The 25,514-nt window shown below is 39.4% G+C and overlaps 1 protein-coding gene across 1 annotated transcript; it reads right to left on the bottom strand.

Moving 5' to 3' along the window:
- Positions 1 to 744: 744 nt before the first annotated feature.
- KDSR (3-ketodihydrosphingosine reductase) lies at positions 745 to 25,291 on the bottom strand. Its single transcript, XM_054631252.2, has 10 exons — positions 24,975 to 25,291; positions 18,146 to 18,235; positions 17,003 to 17,059; positions 12,120 to 12,185; positions 11,877 to 11,972; positions 10,719 to 10,910; positions 8,930 to 9,013; positions 6,517 to 6,600; positions 4,622 to 4,723; positions 745 to 4,259 (listed from the first exon to the last, which is right to left on the bottom strand). The coding sequence occupies exons 1-10, from the start codon at positions 25,080 to 25,082 to the stop codon at positions 4,140 to 4,142; spliced, it is 999 nt and encodes a 332-aa protein (XP_054487227.1). The 5' UTR covers positions 25,083 to 25,291; the 3' UTR covers positions 745 to 4,139.
- Positions 25,292 to 25,514: the final 223 nt, after the last annotated feature.

Here is a 25,514-nt window from a genome sequence, read left to right as displayed (position 1 = left end):
GCAAAATGGCCTTCTCCCATTTAAAACCTTAGAATGTTGGGGAATTAAAAGATTAACGCCAGCAACGCATTTTAGACAGCATATGCTTTCTTCAATCCATCTTTGATTCTGCCTCTCTGATAATTTAATACAAATGTCTCTTTAAAAGATTGAGCATTTACAATTTTGAATTTACTTTGAGAGTAAGTATCTTAGCACTATTTTTTCCTCACTATTATGCTGGGGGCAAGCTACACACTCAAGCCTGTGGTTCCTACCACAGAACTCCAACATAATACAGTGATTTTCTACACAGCTGCGTGCTCAGTGCTCGTACAGAAAGACATCTGCCCTAACTATTACTTCTATTGTTTTCTGCTAGGAAGAATGAGCATCGCTTGGCTCCTCAGGATTCTCAAAAGCACTTCCAGAGAGCACAAGCACTGGTTACATACTGGCAATACCTCCAGCAACAAAGGCAGGTTTTGTCAATTTAATTTCACTTTCATTATAGTTTGAGGATACTGGGTCTGCTGACAATGCTCAGTCGAGTTTTTTTACATCTTTTTTTACCTCTGCCCTAAGCTGCTAAAATGGAAGGATATGTTGCCCCCTCTGCTGTCCTAAAATTTAAGAGACTCCTGCTGAGCTAATCTCGGGTTCAAAAAAAGAACTACCCAAACTAAAAAAACCACCACACCAAAGCCCTGCAAATGAATTTATCCATTACTCTTTATCCTCTCAAAGAAGTTAAAAGTTACAGGCTTTGTTGATTCTCCATTTATTTTGAGAAATATAAAATATGAAAACTAGTTTACAGTTCTGGCACAAAAGATGATGTCGCAATAAGCACAAAGTTTCTTTTTACAAATAATGCTATATATCTTTAACATTTAAAAGTGCCTAGAGTTTTTCACAGCAAATAAACTTTATTCACCTATATATTTTTCCTTATTAAAATATTAAATCTATTTAAATTGCACGTGAACACCTTGGTGAAGTAAACTAGAAGTAAAATTATAATAAATCTGTATACAAAACAAACAGTCATTAGAAACTACATGGAATGGAAAAGACTATCAAAGCCTAAATTGAATCTTAAAGGCTGGCCAAGAAAACAAGAGACAAGACAGCAAATGATATGGCACAAGTGATTAAATTATTGACAATTAGACAGTAAGTAGAAAGTAAAGCCTATTTGAAGATTTTCACGGGTCTAATACACTGCTAAAACATTTCGATGCAGAGGTTTTGTAACATTTAAACTGGCAAGAGTTTTTCAACTGCTAAACATTTTTCCACAAGATTACAAGGCATCTCCTTCACTTTATATTGGACCTTAAAATGAGTACATTGGTAGATAGAGAATGTGCATAAGAAAACAAAATTTATACCAAAGGTTGCTGTAGTTGACAATTTACCTTGTTTTGACAGTAAAACAGTGGAGAAGTTTATCAGCTAAAATTAACATCATTGACTTGCAACAGCAGAAACTGGAACAATGAAAAAGATTATTCTTCTTGCTTTAAAAAACATACCTTGTTCCAACCTCCACAGTTGCTGAGAGTTCAACCTACAGTTTCACTGTCATGACAACCACTTACACTATGCAAAATCAGGTCTGCAAAACTGAGGTGTCTGTAGATCAGGGCCATAACTTTCACCTGGTAGTCTTACTTATCCAGATACTTGCACTGAATTCTATCAGTCATGACTGGGAGGTGAGTGGCAATCCAAGATGTCCAACCTGAAAGCTTTAGAGGCCCAGCTGCCATAGTGTTGCATGTGCTCTGACCTTCTGGGTCATGTTTCTTAAATGCAAACCCTAACATTACAAGTTGAAGATCCAAAAATTCAAGTATCCAACGGCTTACTGGTTTTAAGTCCTGACCTTCAAGCTTGTGCTGGTATCAAGTCACATGCATAAGCATTTCTTTCAAACTACAACACAACCCATTCACCCTTTTTGGTATCTTTTTCAGGTGGTCACAAGAATATTTGATTTGCATCTAAACCAGAATAACATAGATCATAGGGTCTGAAGAAGTGTTCCAAGTCCAGGTTGGATGGAGCTTTGAGCAGCCTGGTCTAGTAGAAGGTCTCCCTGCTGATGGCAGGGGGGGTGGAATGAGATGATCTTTAAGGTCTCTTCCAACCCAGATCATTCCATGATTCTATGAATAGCATTGTTATGTTGCTTTAAGAAACACAGCAATGTTGACAATGGATGTATGATAAATGCTCCTTTATGTCACTCACATTAAGCAGCACAGGAAATACAAATGCACACTGGATTTCTTTGCACTGAAGCCAAGCTGTTTAAAAATGCAGGAATACACTATAGTCTCAAAATTAGTATTATATTATAGGCATGCACAACTTCACATATCTAAACAAAATCAGGAGGCAGGACCTAAAACACAGACTTGGTGAAGAATTCAACAGCGCCTCAACATTTGCAATCTAATGAATTTTCACCACTTAAAATGAGAGCACCAGTGTGATCCTCTCCAAAAAAATATGTTTATAACCAGGTATTAAAGCAAGTTTAGTCCATGTGAAGAAAATTTGAAAAGTGATCAACCTAATTCAGAGAGGGAAAAAAAACCAGCCTCAATAAATTACATTCTAAGGTTTTCCAGTTAACCACCTATTAATTTTTATCTCAGTTTAATTGAATACATCTTCTTAAATAGATATAGAGAATCTCTTAACAGAAGCAATCAATTTTGCCTATTTTGGTTGTTAAATATTACTGTCAAAGAAGTGAAAGTGCCCGGTTTTACACATAATTTTCGATTCAGAATACTGAATGAAAATGGAAATATGACCTTGAAAACACACCAGTGCTAACAAATACAAAATATGCAGCTTTTGAAAAAAAAAGCAGCTCACAAGGCACTTATACTATAGTGGTCCATTAAATAAACTGTATACATAGTGCACCCTTAAAACATCATTGTTATGCATCAAGCTTTTTCAGTGTTAAACGAGATTTATTAGAAACAACCACTGGGTTCTGTATATTCTGAAGCAGTTATTGAGCAGCCTTGTTTCAGATAATGTAAATGAAACAAATTAGAAGTGGGTCATATAAGGAGAGTATTTTATGTAATTTCTCATGTGAAAGCTTTTCCGTGCGGTGATAAAATGCAGTGTGGAAGGCCATTCTGACACACACCTCTCCCCCCGGCTGACCCCTCTGCCCTAAAAAGCTACATTCCTGCTACTGGAAGAGCCCGGCAGTTTAATTACAATTGATTCCATCATCACCTACTGGTTTGGCTCATCATTTGCAGCTTTGAAATTAATGTGCATAACAGTAGCATTAAGCCACTTCCCTTTCCAGAGCAAAAACTGGCAGATTGGGTCTCTGTAAAAATTCTACATTGTTTCAATGGCTTAAAATGCTGAGTTATAACTGACACACTTGATACTGGTTTGATTTTTTTTGTTGTTGTTCACAACATACTTCAAAGGCCAGAAGAACTACAGACCCGACCACATCTCCTAGCATTTCTCTGTGGGAACGGGTTCTTCATCTCCCTTTAGAAAGTATGCATATATTAAACCATACTTTTTAATTACTCCCACACTGAGAAAGCTTGGATCATACAAACATATTTGTGATCTTCAGGTTTCCAGTTGTATGTTGGACAGAATAAGGAAAGCTGTCATTGACAGAAGGATCTGTAGATTGGCCAAAGGAAAAGTTAACATTCTAAATCAAAAGCAGTCCCAAAACGTTAGCAGAAGGTACCAGCTTGTTCAGGGGACTTCAATCTACTTCAGCCCAGTCTGTCATGGTACTTATTTCATCCATAAGCACCAAAGTGAGAAAACTTAAGTATTTGTCCAGAATTACCACACATTGTCCGTTCTCAAATTCTACTCTGCAGATCACTTACGAGCTCTCCAAATTCTTTCCAACTCAAATCACCAAAAAAAAAAAAGATATCTAATCCTCATTCGCACTTTTGCATAGTTTGGCATTTTCTGGATTTGTACTTTTGTTTTTTCTTTCATAGCTTTTGAGGGGACTCCTCTGTCATACATGCAAGTACTTCCAGCCTATATCCTTCAGGAGCAAAACTGAGTCCCACTTAAGCAGCAAGCTGTCCAGGACTGCTTGACATTCTTCTTTCCACTCACAGTAAAGATTACTCAGTTTTATCTGCACTTTCAGATTTTTCCCTTTGCATCATGCAGCGACGAACTATGCTGTCAAAACTTCCTAGGTAAAATAGGCCAATGATGCGAAAAATGCCCATGCAAACAACCTGGAAACAAAGAGAAACAGCTTTCAATTCATTTTGGATCCCAGATTGCACCTTATTAATGAGTCATAAATTTTTTTTTAAAACCAAGTTCTAGGCAGGCATGTTATATAATCTTCAGAAAACAAACTTACCAAACCAAGCCAACTATGTAACAGTTCAGGACTGAGTAGCAGTGAATACTCTCAGCTCAGTCACCAACTTGCTGCTTCAGCTTGAAAAAACTACTGCAGTTTCCTAAACCCAAGTGCCACAGTATTAACAGCCATTTGATGAAAAGATAATCCATTCTTGCATCACGTTCTACACTCTGAAATTATTTTGAACTACGAGAAATATGACAACAGGTACTTCCCAAATCCTACCTGCTGAAGACCTTCAGTAATAGAAGTGACTGGTGACATTCCACTTGTCAATATTGACAGCATGTAACCATCTGATCCAACGGAGCTGTTGAAGTTCCCTTGCTGGATAGAAGGATTAAGAAAACAAACAGTAATTTCCCCATTTGTGGCAAATCATGATGTGTCTTATTTCAACAGCTACTCTTGATCGACACAGATAAGTGATATCACTAACAACAAATATTTTATTGTAAAATATATTGCCACAATTAAGAAGCAAAATACTCCAAAATATTTTGGGCTATACAGCAACATTCCAAAAGGCATTCATTTAAAAATGGAAAAGGAAGCTAATTTCTCTTAAGACAGTGTGCTAAATTACTGCAGATTTTTACAAGATATAAAGGCTGTAAATTTCTTCTTGAGGCATTCTTACTTCTATAGAAAATACATTATAGTCTTCACAGCTATAAGCATATTTCAGAAACAGACTGATACCCTAACTCTATCAGATCACCAACCACTACTGTAATTGTATGACAAATACAGCTTGCCTTTTGTTAAAATTAGCTTGCTTATCACATGAGATTTGCAAGGGGGTGTATTTCAAATGCTGGGTAGCAGGTTCTCTTTCACCTACATCAAGGATTTTTAACTGCAAGACACAGCTTGCTAACCAATTCAGAGGAGAGAAAAAGGGGGGAAAGATACCAGGAAGAAACCCCAAACAACCAAACAACTTTAATTACTTTACAGTAAAATTGCAGTTCTACAGCTCTTACTCCCAGGCTTCTCTCATTTGTTTTCATTTGACTTTATGCCAGACAGACTTTCTGAAACATTGTGGGACCAAGTCTGTGGAATGTGGAAGTGAAAGGAAAAGGTGGAGTTCCTGATTCAGGGTTAGGGGTAAATCTATGCAAAGTAGTAGAGGTTATTAGATCTTATTATTTCCCAACACACACCTGAGAGCACACAAACACCTTCTTGTTTCTATTTCAGTCTCTCTGCTGATGGCCAGAGTGCATGAAGACCATGTCTGAACTAATATACGATCCAAAGTGTAGAAAGTATGGTATAAATATACCAGATACTTAAGATGAGAGAGGAGACCAATTTTCCTCAATCACCAGAGAAGAATACTCTATTGAGGTAGTACTTGCTTTAAAAACAAAATCAGACATAATTTTGTGTTTATGTGCTGTATCTGTGAAAACACTGTAAAAACTTCACAACTGAACACCTGCTCTAGACGTAAACCATGTTGAGGATCAAGAGTATTTGGAACTGCAAAGTAATTGCAGATTTTAGGATTCAACTGGTGTGCTTTATGATCATGAAATTTCATGTTTGCTTCTATTCTGAGGTGCTTTATTAAGCATGCAGGCATTCCCTAGCACAAAACATTGAAAAAAAAAATCCTCAGAAAGGCAATACACTAAGAACAGCATTTAATGTATTTTAATAACTCATAAATCACATACTTCAGATATTAAAAACCAAAAAAGGTCAACTGCCTTCCTTTATTGTAAAATTATTTTTATATGAACTCATCTTCAAGAAAAATAAGAGTACAACAAGCTTTTGAGGTTAGACAAATGGTATTTGATACATAAAAAGTCAATAGTTCAGTGCTTTCAAGTCAGTCATAATCCATCTTTGAGACATTGCATCATACTGATGCATCATTTTAATCTGTCTATGTACAACTTCAGATACCTTTTACTTCTGAAAGACTATAAAATCGTTTGTGGGCACAGTGGCAAAAGAAGAATTAAGAAAACAGCTCTTGTTCAAACTACCCTAAGAGAACTGTTTTGTGTTAATTGCTTTTGCATTTAGCTTAGCCATTATCTTACAGTCTCAGTCCCAGTCTCTTCACCACAGAACATGCTCAAAAAACACAATTTACTTACTATGGCATCTTTCACTATAACTCTGGCAACTTGCTCTGCTTGGCAAACAGATGAGGTTTCAGAAATCAGCTTCGTCTCTAAGGGCTTTAATAGAAAAACACCAGTTTAAGTTTGACTAAGCACACACAGGAGAGAAAAACATGAAGGTCAAATTTTGGGTCTTTTGTCACAGATGACATCACTGCTAGCAAGTGTCACCTAAACCAGCCATTTAAACAAAGGTATAAGCATGTTCATAAATAATAGTCCAATTTTACAACGGGAAATGACAACTTTTCCTCAAGTAGTACTTTTTTGTATATACTTTATTACTACCATGAAAATGAGGTTTTTTTCTCCCAAGTATTTTATTTTCAGTAGAAGCTATCAAAACGCTTTAACTATTTTTCCTCAATACTTACACTTGTTCATTAATGTTTTTTGCCAGAAATTAAGTATAAAATGGGCCTGAAATATTTTAAGATCCTATAAAACAGCTTGCTTTTTTTTTTCAGGCCTACTCTAATACTGGGATTAGTTTAATTCTGGATTATTATTTTTTAAAAAAGCTCTTCTAGGGAAAAGTTGAGCAACTACAGGTTTCTCATCACCGAAGTACTACAGTAATTAAATTTCATAGAAAAGGGCCTATTTCCCAACATTTGGAGAATTATGAGTTTTGATTTCATCAACCAAGCTCACTGATTTTTATTTTTTTTTACTATGTGTATTTTAAGGGTGGCCAGGGGCACATCAGTGCCTTTGCCAGCACAAAAACCTGTCACATGCATTCCTACAGTGACATGGCTCATGTCATCAGATCTCCATTTCACAGCCCCTTATTTACTTTTGAGCTGACTGGCCAGTATCAAACAAATCTGAATGAGCTACAGGAATATCAACAGTAATTCAAATACTCTAAATCTGGGAAAAAAATAGCAGCTGTTCAGGAGTGACAGCTAAAGTTAATGACATGTTGGGAATAAGGCAGGCAGAAATCAGCCATTAAATGCTTGATATGGCTACTCAGCTGGCCAAGGCATGGCTGTCATTTGTGAGGCAGCTACCTCAAAAAAAAAAAAAACAAAAAGCTTACTGAATAAATACAGGAAAGCTATATCCTAGCTCCTGACATTTTCTTTCACTACATTCAATAATTACAGAGAAAAATAAAGAGATGCAAGATAGAGGCATATGATCTAATTAGTATTAAATATTAATATTATTTCAGTAGTATTAAATAAATGCAACAATAAATGAGTATCTGGAATGTCAGAGCAATGCAATATTGCAGAGATTTAAGGTACATTATCATGCTAAGAGCAAGTCATCCAAAGAGGTCATGTAGGCTAAAACAAAGCATAATTCTCTCCTAAAAGACAAAACAGACTTTTTTGACAAATAAGATAAATCTCTCAATCTCTTTCAAAGAGAAATCTTAGATGAACAGTATATTCTCCTGGTGCCTGCTGGTGCCCTGAAATAGGCTGAAAATCCTAGAGAATATGCAAGCTATACAAGTATCTGCAGATGTCTAATTCTGGCACTTTATGCGGATGTGTGGGAGTGTACATTTAATACAGAATATCTGTATCAAGAAATGATGAAGTAAGAATTGTGTTATACAATCCCTGCTGATTCCTATTCAAAGGGTGAAAGACAAAATGGAATTCAAACTCAATTTCCAATTGTACGTGATGGTGCATGTTGAAAAGATGATAGCCTTAGATAGCAGATTTCTAGTTCACAGTATGCAAATAAAAAATAAAGAGATTTTTTTTTCTGGTTACCTGATGCTGTAGTCTGAACAGGGGGCCTGAAAGTGATTTTTGGTATTATACTTCACATGTATGGACATGAAAAATGACAAGAGGTGACTAAAGGTCAAAACTTTCACTTTTAAGGTAATACAAATGAAAAAGGCCTCCTGCTGCTGACACATCCTTCTGAAAAGCAATACTGTCATTTCCACCATGAACACAGTGCCAGAGAGTTTCCTTTCTACTGTAATACTAGAGAACAGCCATTACTCAACTGGGTCATTACATGCATTCATACAATTTGATCTGGTTGCAGGCTCCACTGAAGGAACTGAGGTTTACTTCCATCTGTCACATCTATCACAACAGCCACGCATTATCGAAGATGCAAAACAACAATATTGGTTAATTAAGCTTTAATATCAAAACAAACAGTGATTTTAGAGTTTACCACCCCACAGCAATATTCTGATGGCATGCAGGAATACTCTGCAATGTTTTAGATCTTAAAGGCAAGTATTAAAGCTTCAGAACAAGAAAGTACACAAAATTATCCAGCAACCTATATAACTCTGCATAGTTAAAAACTGGTAAAATTGAAGTGTTTAAGAGTACTTCTTAAAATCTTATTATGATTTAAAAACACTGATTTCAAAAATTGAAGGACAATTTACCTTTGTTTTACTTTCTTCTGCAAAGCCAGGAGTATCAGTATCTGGAGGATAGGCCACCGTTACGTAGACATTGTAAGGTTTTACCTGTGTTTCACAAAAGCATTAAGTGTTACCTTAATACTGACAGCTTTTACATGTCCCTTATAATTTCATCAATTTCTCTTGTATTTAATCTGTTCAGCAAACAACAACTCAGATTGCTTCTAGGGTTAAGTACTCAGCAATTTCAAGACTTGCAGCTTTGTCAACTGAGAAACAAAACAGCAAAGATTTTAAAAAGGTGGTTGTGGTGCTTTTTCTAATAAAATTCCCTAAAAACTTTGCAAATTATTTGATGAATCTTGGTGGTTTTCAAGACACTTAGGAAGAATATTAAAGTAGTTTAGGTCCATAATTTTACCAATTTCAATTTCTAAAAGACTAAGCCACTGTCAAATACCAGTACCCAACATTTATAAACACAAGGCCAAAACGGCTTTCACTGAGGAAAAAAACCAACAAAAATGTAAAATTCAAATTTGTTATCCTTAAGAGGTATACTCAAGTCTCAAGGCTTTCCAACCCATGGTATAAACTTGCAAGAGGTCAAAGTCTAAGGAGACAAAAAATAATTGGAAAATGTGAGGGAAAATGGAAGGTCTTACATCAAGGATTGTATTTATTTATGTATTTGTATGTACGTGTCACAGAATTACATTACTTAGTGCAATCCTATTCAAACTGCTACAATGCAAATCTGTACCACAATACAAAAAAAAAAAAATTAATGAAAATATTCAGAGGGCTATGATAAGCAAAATGTTGTAAAACACCGAGCATTTTTATTTATATTATGAAACATTCTATATTGAACACACTTCCTGAAATACCACACCACACGCCCATGAACACCCTATTTTTAGTCTTGAATAATTCAGTCTCCAAAAAAGTACCTGCCACCAGTCTGAAGAAAGACCCTGCATTCACAGTGTTCTATCTGGCAGACCAGAAGTGATTAGAGGCAGTTTTACCCCACATTCTTATCCTGACCAAGGCATATGACAGGGACTATGTAAGGGTCTGGAACTAAACAAAGGCATTTCGTATATAAACACATAATTACTCAAACACACATTCCTGACAGGCAAATGACAAAAGTAATTTTCAAATCAGTTTTATCTCTCTTACTACAATGTATTTACCCACCTTGTTCCACTGAACAATGAAAATAGATTTGGTTTTGGTCTTAAACGTAAGTTTAGATCACTGCAGGATAAAAAGCTCATATATATGAAAATATAGAAGGGTGAGTAACCGCGAACCAAATTTTTGTTTTGGTGGGCAATCCTCAAATTCTAGTTTAGGAGTTCTACAGTTTCATATGGTTCACATACCATTTACCATGGACACTCAAACAAACTGGCAATCTCATGCATCCATGTAATATCTTCAATACCATTTTGCACTTAGAACCTTGAAGAAGGCTTTTAATCAAGAGTCTTAAAAAACTAGTCCTTTTAATTAAAATAAAAGATCGAAAAAAATGTCTCCACATGTGGTCATACTCAGTTTTAGGAACAGATTCAATCTATTCCCTCTTGTGCAACTGAAATCAGGTTAGTTTCTGCAAACCATGCAGAGCAGTAAGATTGTACTGCTGCCAAATGAGGGCAAATAACACACAGATATTAGCAATGCTGCACAATACAACCCCCCCCAATCTGTTTAAATGAAAATGTCCTGTGCTAAACAGGACAGTTAAAACAAAATTGTTTATAACCAAAATTACTTAAAACCACTGCACACATACCTCCATTTGCAGGGCTTCAGCCAACCCTCGAAGAGCAAATTTGGTGGGAGAATAAGCTGTATATCCAAACAGGCCTAGCTGGCCAGCCTGAGATGACACAAAGACAATCCTTCCCATTCTGCGCTCCTTCATGGTAGCGATTACTGCTCGGCTTGGGTAAACACTGCCCAGGTAATTGACTGCCATTAATCTCTGTACAAACAACATCAATATTGGAGCATTTGAGCCTCAGAGCCAGAATTCTTCAGCCAGCTGTTTGGTCTTATTTATGAAAAACACCCTACTTCAGTCTGCTTTAACAATCAAGTTCACCAGATCTGTTCTGGCAAAAGAAACAACTGTTTTCTATTCTACAGCTTCATAAACTGTTTTATAGCTAAAAATCTCACTCCAAGCCAAAAGAAATCCTGTAAGTCTTAATAGCATCCAGGATACTGATAATACTGTGAACCATATGGCCTTGAAGGAGAAAGAATAATATTTCAGGGAAAATCTAACCTGAACAGCCTCCAGGAAGCAATCCATTTATGCATGATGCATGAAAACATACTGAAAGTTTAAAGAGCTTTCTAAAACAGGAAACAGGAAAAATGCTATGTATCTACATGTTTCAGAGATTTTATTCTTTGCCAGGATAAAGGGAAGTCTTTAATTTCATTCTCTACAAGACAAACCACAACTGATAGCCTATACAAGTAATAAAATGGATGATTCAAATTTATTATAAAATTATGACCATTTAGTATTTTCAGATGATTCAGCATTGTCTGTAGATGAATGGAGGCCTGAGGGCTGTGGGCAAAAAGTAACCAAAATACAGGTGTTTTGGGGTGGCTTTTTTGTCTTTTCATCAGAGCAGCAGCTTCTCAAGCTGAAAGAATATGTGTATCTCAGAACTGAACACTGATAACAGGTGCATTTTTCTTAAGCAGGTTAAAAATACTGTTGTAAAATCTTCAAGAGGAAAAAAATGAAACAATATGAAATCATTAGGGGAGAAGTTAGAGGCAACCTTTGCAAATCTGAAGAGATTCTGACAGCTAGCACAAGTCAAGTGTAGCACTGTTCAAGTCTGCAGACATGGGAATGCAATCTAATTGTTAGAATGGTTAAATAAGAAATCATCATATGTTGAAATAAAAAAGTATGCTCACTCACTTCAAAAGAATTCACTTCGATATCCTCAAATTTTCCTGTAACTGATGTTCCTGCACAGTTTACAAGCATGTCAACTGGCCCCAACTTCTCCTGAGCCTGGAAGAGGGGACAGAGGTTAAGACATTCTTTATGAGGAAAAAAAACCTTCCTATATCACCGTACCAAATGAACTATTTCCAACAGAAATACAACACACAGAGATAAGCTTCTCAAGACATGCATGCGAATCAGTTATTCTCTCACCTGTTTTAGAACATTCTCCACCTGTTCATAGTCTTTAGATACATCAACGGAAATACAGAGTACAACCTAGAAAAGAAAAGTGAAAGCACATTTTCACAACACACTAAGTCTAGTAATTGCTGACTTAGAGCCTTTCAAAATGAAACAAGCCCAATGCCATATCTTTTCCACAAAAAAAGTAGTCCTTTTGACAAGATATTCTGCACTTCTTACACACTGGAGAAAGCAGTTTCTGCTACCTCCAAGCTCCTCCCCCTCACACACTGGTTCTAGTATAATAAAGATTACATTAAGAACAAATAAGCACTTCATGATCTTCAAAGCAGTGACTCATGTGCAAAGTACAATTTCTAATTTACTGTACTAAGAAACATACTGACAGTTATTTACATGAAGTTTAGTAAAAGCTATTTAAACTAAGACAATCAAAATTCCCCAGTGTTTTGTTTAACTTTCATCATCTAAACATAAGTCAAACCATTCGTATGGCTTAGGCTCATCTTTATAGAAAAAATTGGTTTTTTCCACCTCCTAGCAAGGCATTGTTGCAGTGTTACCCTGAAACAGCAGCACCAGCACTGCAAAAAAAATTCTCTTCCAAAATTTAGGAAGCAAGTGTTAAAACCCCTCTAATTTTAGTACTTGCAATGCACACTACCCTCCTTATTTCATGACTTTTTTTTTTTTAAGAATAGTAGTAAACCTAGTTGCATAATATTTAATTGGGACACCTCAAGGACAAAATGAAAATAAAAATTCTATGAGAAACTGACTCATTGCACAGTGTCATAAATATCTAAAAAAGCGAAGGCATGTGTACATATTTACATCTTGTCTGAAAATCAGACATTAAAGGGTTTAGTTTGAAAGATACAGAAAAATTAAAATAACCAGGGAAGAAAGAAGCAGAAGGGAGGGGTGGGCAGGCAGGATGAAGGAAAAGAAGTGATAGTGATATGTTTTTTTTGCAGCAAGTTAGGCCCTTTTTTCCTTGAAAGTCACTGACTACTTTCAGCAAGATGGTCTCAGAACTAGCTTTTCAAACACCTTCAAATGAACTTCTGGCCAAAGAAAGCACTGCTTCTTTTGGGTTGCCACTTCCAAACTGTGACTGCTGCAAACACCATGTGCTGACAAATAAGCTACTCTCTCTGCTAAGCCATCAACAGAGCTCTGGGGCAATTCCTCATCTTGAACAGAAAAGCCATCTCCTATTGCAATAATAGGAGGGACTCCTGTATTCTTGTTCCAGCTTCTATCCTTTCTGTTGCTGTGGTCAAATCAATTTAAAAGTCAGAGATAAAATAAACCCAAGTCATCAGTAGTTTGTAAAAAGTATGCTCATGACCAATTATCATGGAGCATGTGGGCAAACACACACACACACAAAAAAAGCTCACCACAGTGTAACTAACTGCTTTGGCAGCCAGTGATTCGTCAGTCCTGCCCCTGGTCAGACTGTGACACTTCTCAGCTGCATAAACAGAATCTGCCTGCCATTCCTGTACAGCAGGTTGGCTATTCCTGCCTCCCAGCACTGTGTGTAGCTGGACAGCAGAGTAAACTTGTGGCACAAGTTATTGGCAGGAATCCCCTTAAGGCATTTATTACATTTTGGAAACATTTATCTTTTTCGTAAGTTTAAGAACAAAACAGCAGCTGAATGCAAACAACACTGAATTATCATTTGGATGTCTTTGCCAGGATCAGTGAGGGGATGAAGTAAATCACAGTTCTCTATAGAAACTGGAGCAATTTGTTAATTTAACAGATTGCATAGATTAGTTACACTGTGAACAACACACTCGGGAACTACCACAGCTTTTACTGACTACTATCACGTTGTACAATTCACCTCTTTGCTTCTCTTATCATACATTCTTTCTGCTGCCCTATACTAATTACCTTTACTCCAAAATATGGAGCATAGATCCACATCTAGGACACCAGAAGTAGTCTTATGTCCAGCCCTGCTCATCACATTTTGTTCTAAATATTGCATGATGTTGGATCATTAATAATGCCTTCCCTAATAGAAGATCAACTCAATCCCCAGTAAAGTAACTGAGAATATTCTAGATTAGAAAAAGGATTTTAAAAAATACTGGAAAAAAACTCTAAGGGTAAAGATTTTGCTGCGGTGCACACCTACATCCAGAGAGGCTGCACCATCAGCACTCTAAATCACAGGCAAACGTGAAACATTAAAGGTACATACAGGCCAGACTCTGGTTGTCAATGCAGCTTGGTTTGAAGTATGTATCCAAGAGCTCAACAGTGACAGCACATGCCCAAAAAAACAGTAGTCTTTTCTGAGGATCTCTGCCTCTTGACATGGGACCACTCAGTGTCTTCAAGGACACAGACAATGAGATCTGCAGGAAGCTTGCAGGTGACACCAAGATTGGTGGTGCAACTGACACACACAAAGGACAGAATGCTATCCAGAGGAACCTGGACAAGCTTGAGAAGTGGGTTCTTGGGAATTTCATGGAGTTGAACAAGACCAGGTACAAGGTATTGCACCTGGACTGAGGCAATCTCCCCCCCTCCACTGATGAAGGCTGGGAGAGGAACTGATTGAGAGCAGCCCTGACGAGAAGGACTTGGGGGTGCAGGTGGATGAGGGGCTGGACATGACCCAGCCATGGGCACTCACAGCCCAGAAAGCCAAACGTGTCCTGGGCTGCATCCAAAGCAGCGTGGGCAGCAGGGCCAGGGAGGGGATTCTGTCCCTCTGCTCTGGTGAGACCCCACCTGGAACCCTGCATCCAGCTCTGAGGCCGCAGGAAGCACATGGACCTGCTGGAGGCCACAGAAATGACCAGAGGGCTGGAGCACCCCTCTTATGAAGACAGGCTGAGAGAGAAGTTGTGCAGCATGGAAAAGGCTTCAGGCAAACCTTACAGCTGCCTTTCAGTATCTAAAGGGGCCTACAAGAAAGCTGAAGAGGGGCATGTATTGATACGACAAAGGGAAATGGCTTTAAACTGAAAGGCAGTAGGTTTAGATTAGATACAAGGCAGAAATCCTTTACCGGGAGGCACTGCCACAGGTTGCCTAGAGGAAGCTGTGGATGCCACATCCCTGGAAGTGTTCAAGACCAGGTTGGATGGGGATCTGAGCAATTTGGTCTAATGGAAAGTGACCCTGCCAAGAGCAGGAGAACTGGAACTAGACAATCTTCAGGGTGCCTTCCAGCCCAAACCATTCCACGATTCTGTGATCTACTAAAGGTTACAGTCAGTGTATGTTACTTATACCAGGCATCACCTTTCTCCACAGCCTTTCAGTAATCCTTTTGTACAGCTTCTCTGTTCATCTACTGTCACTTTACAGCTTTTGATCTGTTGTTCCAATGCCAGCTCTGCCCCAGACTCCCTGCCTTCTCCAGTTCTGTTCATTCAGATCAGTCAGGCTTCCCTGAGACCACGTCCACAACCCAGCAGCTACAGAGGAGCCAGCCTGCCCACCACCTCTGCTGCCAGCTGCTTAACCTGGCTGCAACCCTGAAACTGCTTCTGCAAAAAAAGTCCTAGTCAGTCCACACTGGAGCTTGCTCAGCCTTGAAGGTGCTTTTGGAGATTTTCACTGAAACTCCTAGGTACATGCACCAAATAATAGTCTTTTTAGAAGTCAGCATCTATCAAGCTAGGACAGATTTTAACAAGAACATCCTGACACAGTGTTTGACAAGGGATTAAGTGTAATGCTAAGCTTGGGAAACTGCTAGAGCAGCTAAAAGAAAATGGTTATCAGGATTTTTTTTTAATGGGCAAAATGCAGCTTCTCCTCACCTCAAATAGCTTACATTTTCAAACAAAGTTGATCTGAGTAAGGCAGCATGCACAGAAAAAAAAAACAAACCAGCTTGAGCCATTTGATAAAAAGGAAGCATCTATCTTATAAATGGAGGTATTAAAAATTTTGTATAATTTTCAGCTACTATACTAACATTTGTGCCAGCAAATATACACTTTTTTCATTGCTTCTATTCAACAGAATATCTAGTTTATCAATTCAATTCTTTAAAGTAAGTTCTCAAGTATAAGTAAATTATCAAATCAGCTGGGACTGAGGGCCCATAAAAATTATGGACAACTGAATTGCATTTATTTGTGATCATGAAAGGAACATAGTTACTAAGTTACTTTTATGATAACAAAGTTCTGGAACACAAGAAATCAAAGATGTTAATAGTTTCAGTACTATTTCCCCTCTCCCCTTCATTCTTAGTAGTAAGAAAAAATTATTTTACTATTTCACCTCAAGTTTGCATGTTTCGAACACAGCAAGCTTAGCTATTCCAAGTTAGTACTTCTGCAAGCTCTAAACTATTGCCCTCATGCACAAGTGCATTATCTATGCAGCAAAGCAGCTTCTATGTTTAGAAGTCTCTGAACTTCACAAATTTAACTTGTGTAACTGGTACAGGAATCAGTCAGGAAAAGGAACAAAAGTACGACCTAGTGAAATAAACCTGGGAACAAGCAACTAAACTTCTTTCCCAAGACACATGCTGTATTTAGGAATTGCAAAAAACATGGTGTTTGAGGAAAAAAAAATGGTTCTTCCAGTTCATTTGAAAGAATAAAATGCTTATCAAGTGGCAGTAAATTGCAGCTCTCCAAAAAAGCATCCTACACCTACAGATGAAGACATCTTTTTCTAAGAAAAGCAGGCTAATGCACTAACTAGGCAACATCAAATATAGCAAGAGCTCAAAACATCTCATGTAAACAGACTGGTATTCCTGAATTCAAATACTGAGTCCTCACTCAGTTTTGTCAAACAACCTTGTTTTAAATACAGGACCAGTGAACTGTGTTGTAGTCACTGTCTTAAACAAAACACACAACAGCCCCTCTTGGCAGTGACCTTACCTGCTTGTCATTAACAGAATACTTTTCTATTTCCTTCTTCGTCTGCAACAGCTTGTTCTGAAATGGACACAGAGACAACTGAAACATAGTTCTGAGAGCAGTCCTCAGTACTTCAATATGGCTTAAGCCCTAAAGCCCCCCAAAGTTATCCTCAAATAGTTAAGAACATTTTACTGTCATTTTGAAGACTTACAAAGACATGAAAACATAAAATTTATCAAGAACTCACTTCTCTGTTTTTCACTTTGTGTTCTAAAGCCAGTAACGACTTCCACAGATCTAACGCTTTTGTTTCATGCTACAGAGAGCACCTGAAACTGTAGGTATTGATTCTTCTCCTTTATTTTGGCTCTATTTTTATTTATGTGATATTACATAAACCTTCCTGCAGAATAATCACTGGCATGAAATCATCAAATCCCAAAAATCTGGTAAATTCAAAGTGTAATAATCCTTTCAAGAAAAATTATCTTAATTCTGACTACATTCAAGGTTATGTAAAGTAAGTTCTCAAGTGTAAGTAAATTATCAAATCAGCTAGGACTGAGGGCCCCCCAAAAATTAAATGCTTTTATTTCCAGAATAATTAGGTTTTTTGCAACAAATAAAACAACAGCCTCTTATGGAAACAGAGTATTTCCAATTAAATTCTGAATACCTCTTAGTTAAAAAACAGCAACCAAAAAAACCAACAAAGCAATGCTTTTCCTTCCAAAGCTGTCTTGATGAAGAGTTTTTCACTATGATATAATGCTGATTAGACACCAGTACATTTTGTGAATTTTAGAGAAGATTAAACTCCCACATGTCACTTACTGTAGGGAAATTCCACAGTTTTAACCAATATAGGGGTTTTCCTGATTTTGTACTCTGGCACAAATCTAGACAATGATATAACAAATACCAATAACAAAAGCAACAGCACTGGTGAAGTTTTAAATCAAGCTAATCACAAATTCCATGTTGGGCTATGCTTCTTAAAAAGGCAGCCACCTCTGCTATTCAAATGCATTAATTTGGAATGCTTAGGGTCCCTTTAAAATACACACTGAAGTAGTATGAATAATCATCTATTCCAAAATTATTCCCCACCTATACAGATTTTGTGAACAGTTTAGCCAGTAAAATTACACATGCACTTACCTCATCCCTTGCAATCAGTGTTATGAAAGCACCTTGCTTATAGCATTCAATAGCAATGCATTTTCCAATTCCACTGGAGCCTCCAGTTACCTAAAAGTTGTTTGAAAATATCAGTGTTAGTCCACTATTCTCATCTCTTCTCACATATGTATGAGTCAAATCACATGAAAATTCCAAAAACATACTGAGGTTAAAATATCACCCAATGAGACACAAATACAGGAGACGCACTAAAGCTGGCTTACTTATGGAGTATGAATGAAACATAAGATCTGAATAGATCAATGAGCCTTTGTTTCTACCTTAAAACCAGTTTTACCTCAGTTTTTGGTCATTTCTGTTGTCAGGCACACTTAGACCACTCCCACGTGGGCGCTCTCACATGTTCCATAGGCTATTTCTAAAAGCATCTTGTTAGAAGTTTGAAATCACTATGAATGCCATGACACTGCCATTACATACTGTCCCCTCAGACCTGGCCACAGTAGAAATTACTTGTAAAATCAGCTATTGCAGATTGTTTTCTGAAGATGACATCATGCAAACATGAACAAAAAACACTTTCTTTCTTATTAAGGGAAAAATCCCATTAATTCAACAATTTGCCCTTTGTAGTGTATTTTTCAGTCCCCCAGTCAGAACCTTGAACTGTCCCCATCCTATCCTGCTATTTCAGTTTACTGGGGATGCCAACACCTAAATTTCGATAACTTTTTCTTCTTCCTCCATGCTGTACCATCTGGATAGTCTTATATGCAAACAGGGAGTTAATATTTCATTATTATTAGACAAACACAGGTTGATGGCTACAGTCCTGCATCATATGCTGCAGGAGTGTACCCTGACAAATCATACCAACACACAGCTGAAAGTCACCTTACCACCTCTCTCACTACCCTCAATAAACCTATTTATGAACTGCCTGTGGAACAAGATGTAGATGACAATCATGACCTCTCTTTTTGACTAAAATAAAAATGTCTGCCTGACATCTTTAGGTGACTTGGATCAGTGTCAGTCTGCATGTGCTGTTAGTTCTAGGACACTGGTATCTTCCTTATATAACCCAAGTTATTAGAATTTTTCTTAAACAGCATATTATAACTCATATTGAGAAAATATTGGAACAAAATACCTAGAAGCAGTTATTTTAAAGAAAAACACATTGATCAAATGAGTTCGGAAGAATTGGAAGAAGATGAAATTCAGATTTCTTTGGAAATCATGACCTTTTGCTCTTCATCAAAACCTTTCCAAAGACTCCAGTGAAAGGCTACCTCCCCCATTTTAAGAAAATGGAGGCATTGAGCTAATTAGTGTACCAGCAAAGATCCCAATCTCTAACTACACATCCTATCAAAAGCCTTGTGTTGTCTTCTCATTAGGTAATGTCTCAGTCTTGTTTTCAGAAATGCATTATCCTCAAAATTCTTTCCACTCCCGGAGGCAGTAAAGTCAGAAGAGTCAGAAGTACATTCCCATGAGTCACTAAACTCTTCTTTCATTTGAGTATTTTACCACTAGCCTTCAAAAACAGCTTAGTGCAAATAAAATAATCCCAGCAAAGATTTTCGACACAATCCACAGTTTCTGACTGGTTCATCTTGAGCCGAAAATGGGCCAAGAATGGGAGTAGCATTCACAAAGACTAATTTTGGCACTTTAGGCTTCCTCTGTTACTAGAGAGAACTGCTTCAGATTAACTTCTAACTGACTCTGCAAGATTAGCTTCTCAGTACCCAAACCTTTGAGGATAACTCCAAGAAATGCAAAACCCTGTCTGCAGTATTACAAAACAACGACGACAGCTTTCAGAGTAAATAAGTCCATAAGAGTGCGAGTGTCAATTATTGATTTGTCACTTCAGCAGAACCACAGAATTAATTTAATGATTCATTAGGGACAGAAGCAACAAATACACTGAAATTCTTAAAATAGATTGCAATATTTCAATACATAGCTGAAAAGGTTAAAATAGTTTGATACATTCAGGCAGACCTCAGATCCATAGTATGTGAGAGATGCTTCCACACATCAGCAGCAGGTACACCAGCACTAATCAATGGGCATGGAAGACTGCTCCAATTCCAATTGTTGGTGAGACAGCTGATTACTATCAGCACAAACTGGTGACTATTAGGAATGGGTCAACTACACCAGTGCTTGAGGAATTCTCTGCAGGTGAAGGTACTGGCACCAAGCCTCCAGCTTGTCAAACAGCGCTAACGTTCACTTCAGAAAGACAATGTCTGAAGTCATGCAAGGAACAGAAAAAGGAAGTTTTTATTTACAGTCACACCCAAGAACACTGGACAGAGCTCATATCAGATTGGTTGATGATAAAGTGCAATATCAATTAGCTGGGAACTTTAGCATTTAGGTGGGAGGCTGCTACAAGCACGTGGGAGGTTGTTACTAATACATCTTTAAAGGAGCATTCACCATGAGTGCTACTGTAATAGCAAAAAATAAAATCTCCAACACCAGTGAAAAGTTTGCTTTGCGCCATAATGAAGTTAGCCTAAGCAAATCTATGAGGTCTGTTAGGTATGTAAGTTCCTAACATGCTCAGAAGTAACAGAAGAGCACATACCTACTCTGCTAAAGCCAACATTATTACAATTACTTACCCTTGTGGCTAATGGTTCTACACTGCTACTGCATTTCATTAATTCCGGACATTTGAATTGCCACCGCTCCCATTTTTAAATTTTACTGTAACCCAGCCTCAGAGGAGTGACCAAAAATAAAAATCTGGCCACTGCAACTCAAATCACAGATTAGTACTTTGACAAGAAGGCAAAATTAAACCTTAGCATTAATTCAGATATTCAGAATGCAACACTTGAGCAGTGTTACTGAGCTGTTTCCATGCTTGAAAAGAAGAGGTACCAAACTACGTATGCCAAAAAGTACTTGGCTACAACTTGTTGAGCTACGATCCCTGATAACAGAGTTCAATTTTTAAGTGTCACAGGATTTATTTCCCCCTTATAAGTGGAAACAGTAGTGTGAGGTAAAGAGAATTGATCTCTGAGATCTTCAAATTTGAGATACTGGAAATTAATTTCATTTGATGAGACAGTCCAAATGCAAATTAACTGAACTGTAATCAGGAATGATCAAGACTTGATATGGCATCTCCAATAGAACTTAGTAACTTTCACTGAGAACTGGATGCAAGCTGGCTTCACGCTTTTAGACAGTGTTCTGATAGAAGGTTCTACTGAAATGGAACGTGCCTTTAATTGGCTCTAAGTGGTTAGCACGTCTGACTAGGCTCAAAATGACCTCTTGCCGAACCACTCGGATGCGTCCAAACCACAGATCTTATCACTCCCAGCACAGGAACGACAAAGGTGCTGAGACACCAAGATGGGCCTTCCTGACAGCTGACCACAGTCACCAGGCTGGGTTCTGCACAGAAGTGGGGAAATTACTGGACTAGAGATGACCCACGTGCAGGAGGGTTCGGCATGATCATCCTGAACTGCACCTACATTAAAAAGGGCCCTTGTCAAACTGAATGGGAGACAGTCCCAAGCAGGTCACGCCTTTCCATTTCCTGCCATTGCTATTCCGAACTTGGATAACTGCATTCATAGCATTGAATGCAAACTCAGGGGTTTGGGTTCTTCTCAGAAATTCAGCTTGGTTTTAGAAAGATTAAGGCTGAACCAAGGGGAGAAGATCAGCGTTCATATTTCAGCATTGAGTTTTTAAACATCACTCAAGAACTTTTGTAGAGAAACTAAAGAGAGAACATGTATAGAGAGCAGGTGTAACACCCCTGATAAAGGGCAATTAAATGTGGTGCGAGTGAGCTCAATGCAAATGCAGCAGTGGTGACTGCCTTAGCCTATTTTCATACTCCAGTCTACTGTTACAGCCAGCTACCAAAATACTATCTTATTCTCACAGAATCCGTGACATGTTTGTAGCCTGAGAACAAAGGAGACATAAAGCCAATGGCAAAATAAGAAATGTTCTAAACTGCCTTCTGAATCCCAAAGCACGAAGAAGTTCAGCACATGAAGCCGCATCTCTACAGCACAAAAATAACTTTTACACCCTTTCTTTGAGAATTGTTTTCCTAGTCATGCAAGAAGTTAAAAAATATTAAGCATCTAAGAAGCATTTTATTTAAAATAAGTTAAACCTAATGCCTGAGCCAATTTAAGAGCAGAGAAAGCCCTTATCATTTAGTGGTGCTAGTTGGGCTAAAGAAAATACACAGCAGATAAGGATGGGGGTGGGGGAACAGGGGGTGAGGAACCCACAAGATTAGACGATGAGTAATTTGGAGTTCTCTAGACTCTCACTCTGAATAGCACTCATTTTCTAAGAAAAAGGGGCTCTTATAATTCTATGATTTTTCCAGAAACCACATCTCGCCTAACACAGCAAGGGCTTCTGTCACGCAAACGCGCAAATGACTGTGGGAGAGGACAAAGGAAAAAAACCTCAAGTTTTCTGCTTCAAATTCCTATCCCAAATGGCAGCCAGAGTAAGTTATTCAGCCATAACTCAGACATCTCCTAACCATAACTGCTAGGAGTAAAGAGAAATAATTTTTCTGAAGGATTAAAAGTGAAAAGAATGCTGACTTAAGTTGAAAATTCAATAACTGGTATGTAATAGCCTCTGAAATTGCCTAATGACCTTCCTTCAGAAATGCAACAGATTTCATTATACTTTGAACAGATCCATAGAAAGAAATGTTTCTAGGGAAGACTGACTTTTTCTGCTTAAGTAAAGCAATTTATTCAGGTATATTTTGAAAAATTATAGTGTGCAATGACAATCACTCACCCTGTTGATATGGCTCAACCAGCTATATACACAATTTGCAGGTCATTCTTTTATTTTTTTCAACAGTGCGTTTAACTGAGGCCTGATACTTAAACAGATTTTGATCTTTTTCAGTGAGAAGACTTGAAAGCAAGACTAGAAAGCAAGCAGTTCTACAAGTGGTGACATCAATAAAACTGCCTGCAGATTTGTATTTGTATAATCAAGTTGGATATATCTTACAGCCTTTCTGTAAGATTTTTCATCATCAATATATTCATATAGTTAGTTTTCCAGCTGAACTCCTAATTCTACAGGACTTGCAGGAAAACTGTTTTTCAGACTTCTACTAGTACCAAATTGAGCATTAACTGCTAATTAGCAGCAATGGTTCCAGGAAGGCTTCTCCAACAAGAATAGTCTCATCATTTTTAATGTGAATTTGTTTTAATGAACCCTTCTGATTGGAAGAGCCAAGTAGCTTTTAAGGAGTTTAATCATGACACAGAACCAACAAAACTCCATGTAATCATTGCATATATAAATAAATAAAACCAACCAAGCAAAATCCATTTCACTTTTTATGTTTGCTATTCTATTTTGTCACAAAAGTCACAAAAGTCACAAAAGTCACAAAAGCCACAAAAGCCACAAAAGTCACAAAAGTCACAAAAGTGAGTAAGTCTCCTTCACCTTTGGCTTAATAATCATTACTCCTACAGGGAAAGAGCCATAACCCAAGAACCTTAATGCAACCTTGAACACACCTCACACAGAATATGATGCTGTAAAGCCAGTTACAGCACCCAAGTTAACACCTACTCCATAAAGCAAATGGGGAGCACTGTCGCAACTTGGAAACATCTTAATCATTCTGGGGACAGCTCCATCCTCCAAAGAGGAACTCCAAAAGATAATAATGAAAAAAAAAAAACAAAACAAAACTACTCACTTACAGTAAATTTAAACAAACAGTAAACTGCAGCTTCTCTGCACAAAACATACCCTGGAGATTTGGAGATAAACTAAGAAAGCTGATTCTAGGACCCTGAATCCTTTGAACCGCTTTACTCATTTGCAGTCATGTGCCCAAATTCACTATTTTGTGATGCCTCCAAAAGCAAACGGGTAGTATTCCCCTTTCTTCCGTCTCCCTCTTCCCAAGCCACATATTCATATAACTTCCAGCGATGTACTAGTCATGGTCTCTTTCAACAGTATGCTCTTCCAAAGACTTCTTCCTACCATCTTGTCAAAACATTGCTCAAAGACATCCATATCAATGCGCTTAAAGATGAAAGGGCACCCAAGTGTCATCTGACCACTTCCTTTGTATTGGTCGTTCCATTTCCTCATACCTGACTTGGTTTTTTAGACCAAGGAGATCATAGATTTGGCCTTTGGTCTATGCGTGTGTACACACACCACGTCATTACCCTGGGAGATGCTAAAAGAAAAGAAAACTCGAGGTAACCGGTGGCTTTGGAGAATACAAAAGGAATGTCTCAAAAAGCCAGAGCTGAGATTGGAAGATGGTGACTCAGACCATCGCCTTAAGCCAACCGGGACACGCAGCGGTTGTCAGAGCCATCGGGACAGGTCATTTCCTTATCTCCCGGGACTTGTGGCTCCCGGTATTTTGGTAGCTCGGGGTGCCACCGCCAGCTTTCCACACTTCCTCTCGGAGCCGCGGGCACCCCAAGGCTGGCGCTGCCCGGCCGCCAGCCCCGCTCCGGGTGTCCCCAAACCTCCCTTCCCCGCCGAGCGCCTTCCCCGCTCTCCCCGCTGCGGCCACGGGATTCCCGCGCCCAGAGCCCGGCTGCCAGCGGGGCATTGTCCCCATCCTGCGCCCCCACCTCGGAGACAGCGGCTTCCTTCCCTTTCCCGGCGCAGGACGGGCGGCTCGGGAGCCATCCCGCCGCCTCCCCCGGCGCCCAGGCCGAGCGGCAGCGCCCGCCCGCTGCCTCCTCCCGCGGCGGAGCGGGACGGCGACCAGGGACCCCCGCCCCGCGCCCTTCCCGAGGGGCGCCGCACTCACCACGACGTGCGCGCCGGGCAGCTTCAGCGACTTGGGGCTGATAAGCGGCGACACCATGTAGAGGAGGAGGACGAAGGCCACGATGAAGGCGGCGGCCAGGAGCAGCATGGCTTGGGCTGCGCCGGCGGAGGAGGGGCAGCGGGCGGGCGGGCGGAGGGCCGAGCCCCTCGGGCGGGCGCTGCGGCGCGAGGGTCGCGGGGCCGCCCGTCCGCTGCCCGTGCCGCGGCGGGACCGGCGGGGACGGCGCTGCCACGGCGGGAGCGGGAGCGAGCGCGGCGCGGAGGAGGTGGCCGCGGGAGGAGGGGCCGGGCCCGGCAGCCGCTCCGCCGCCCCATTGGCTGCCGGGGCGGGGCGCGGGCCCGCGCGCCGCCATTGGCCGGCGGGCGGGGGGCGGGCGCGCGCGGGTTGGCGGCGCGGCGGGGCCGGGCCCGCGGATTGGGGCCCGCGGCGCTGCCGGGGTCAGGGACGGAGCCAAAGGGCGGCGGGAAGCGGGAGCCGCTCCCGGCGCGGCGGAGCGCCCCCTACGGGACAGTGGCGGGG

The sequence above is a fragment of the Agelaius phoeniceus genome, chromosome 1, assembly GCF_051311805.1.
Source record: "Agelaius phoeniceus isolate bAgePho1 chromosome 1, bAgePho1.hap1, whole genome shotgun sequence".
In the NCBI taxonomy this organism is placed as follows: domain Eukaryota; kingdom Metazoa; phylum Chordata; class Aves; order Passeriformes; family Icteridae; genus Agelaius; species Agelaius phoeniceus.
The sequence above is the reverse complement of the archived record's forward strand: the minus strand, read 5'-3'. Positions and strand labels throughout refer to the sequence as shown.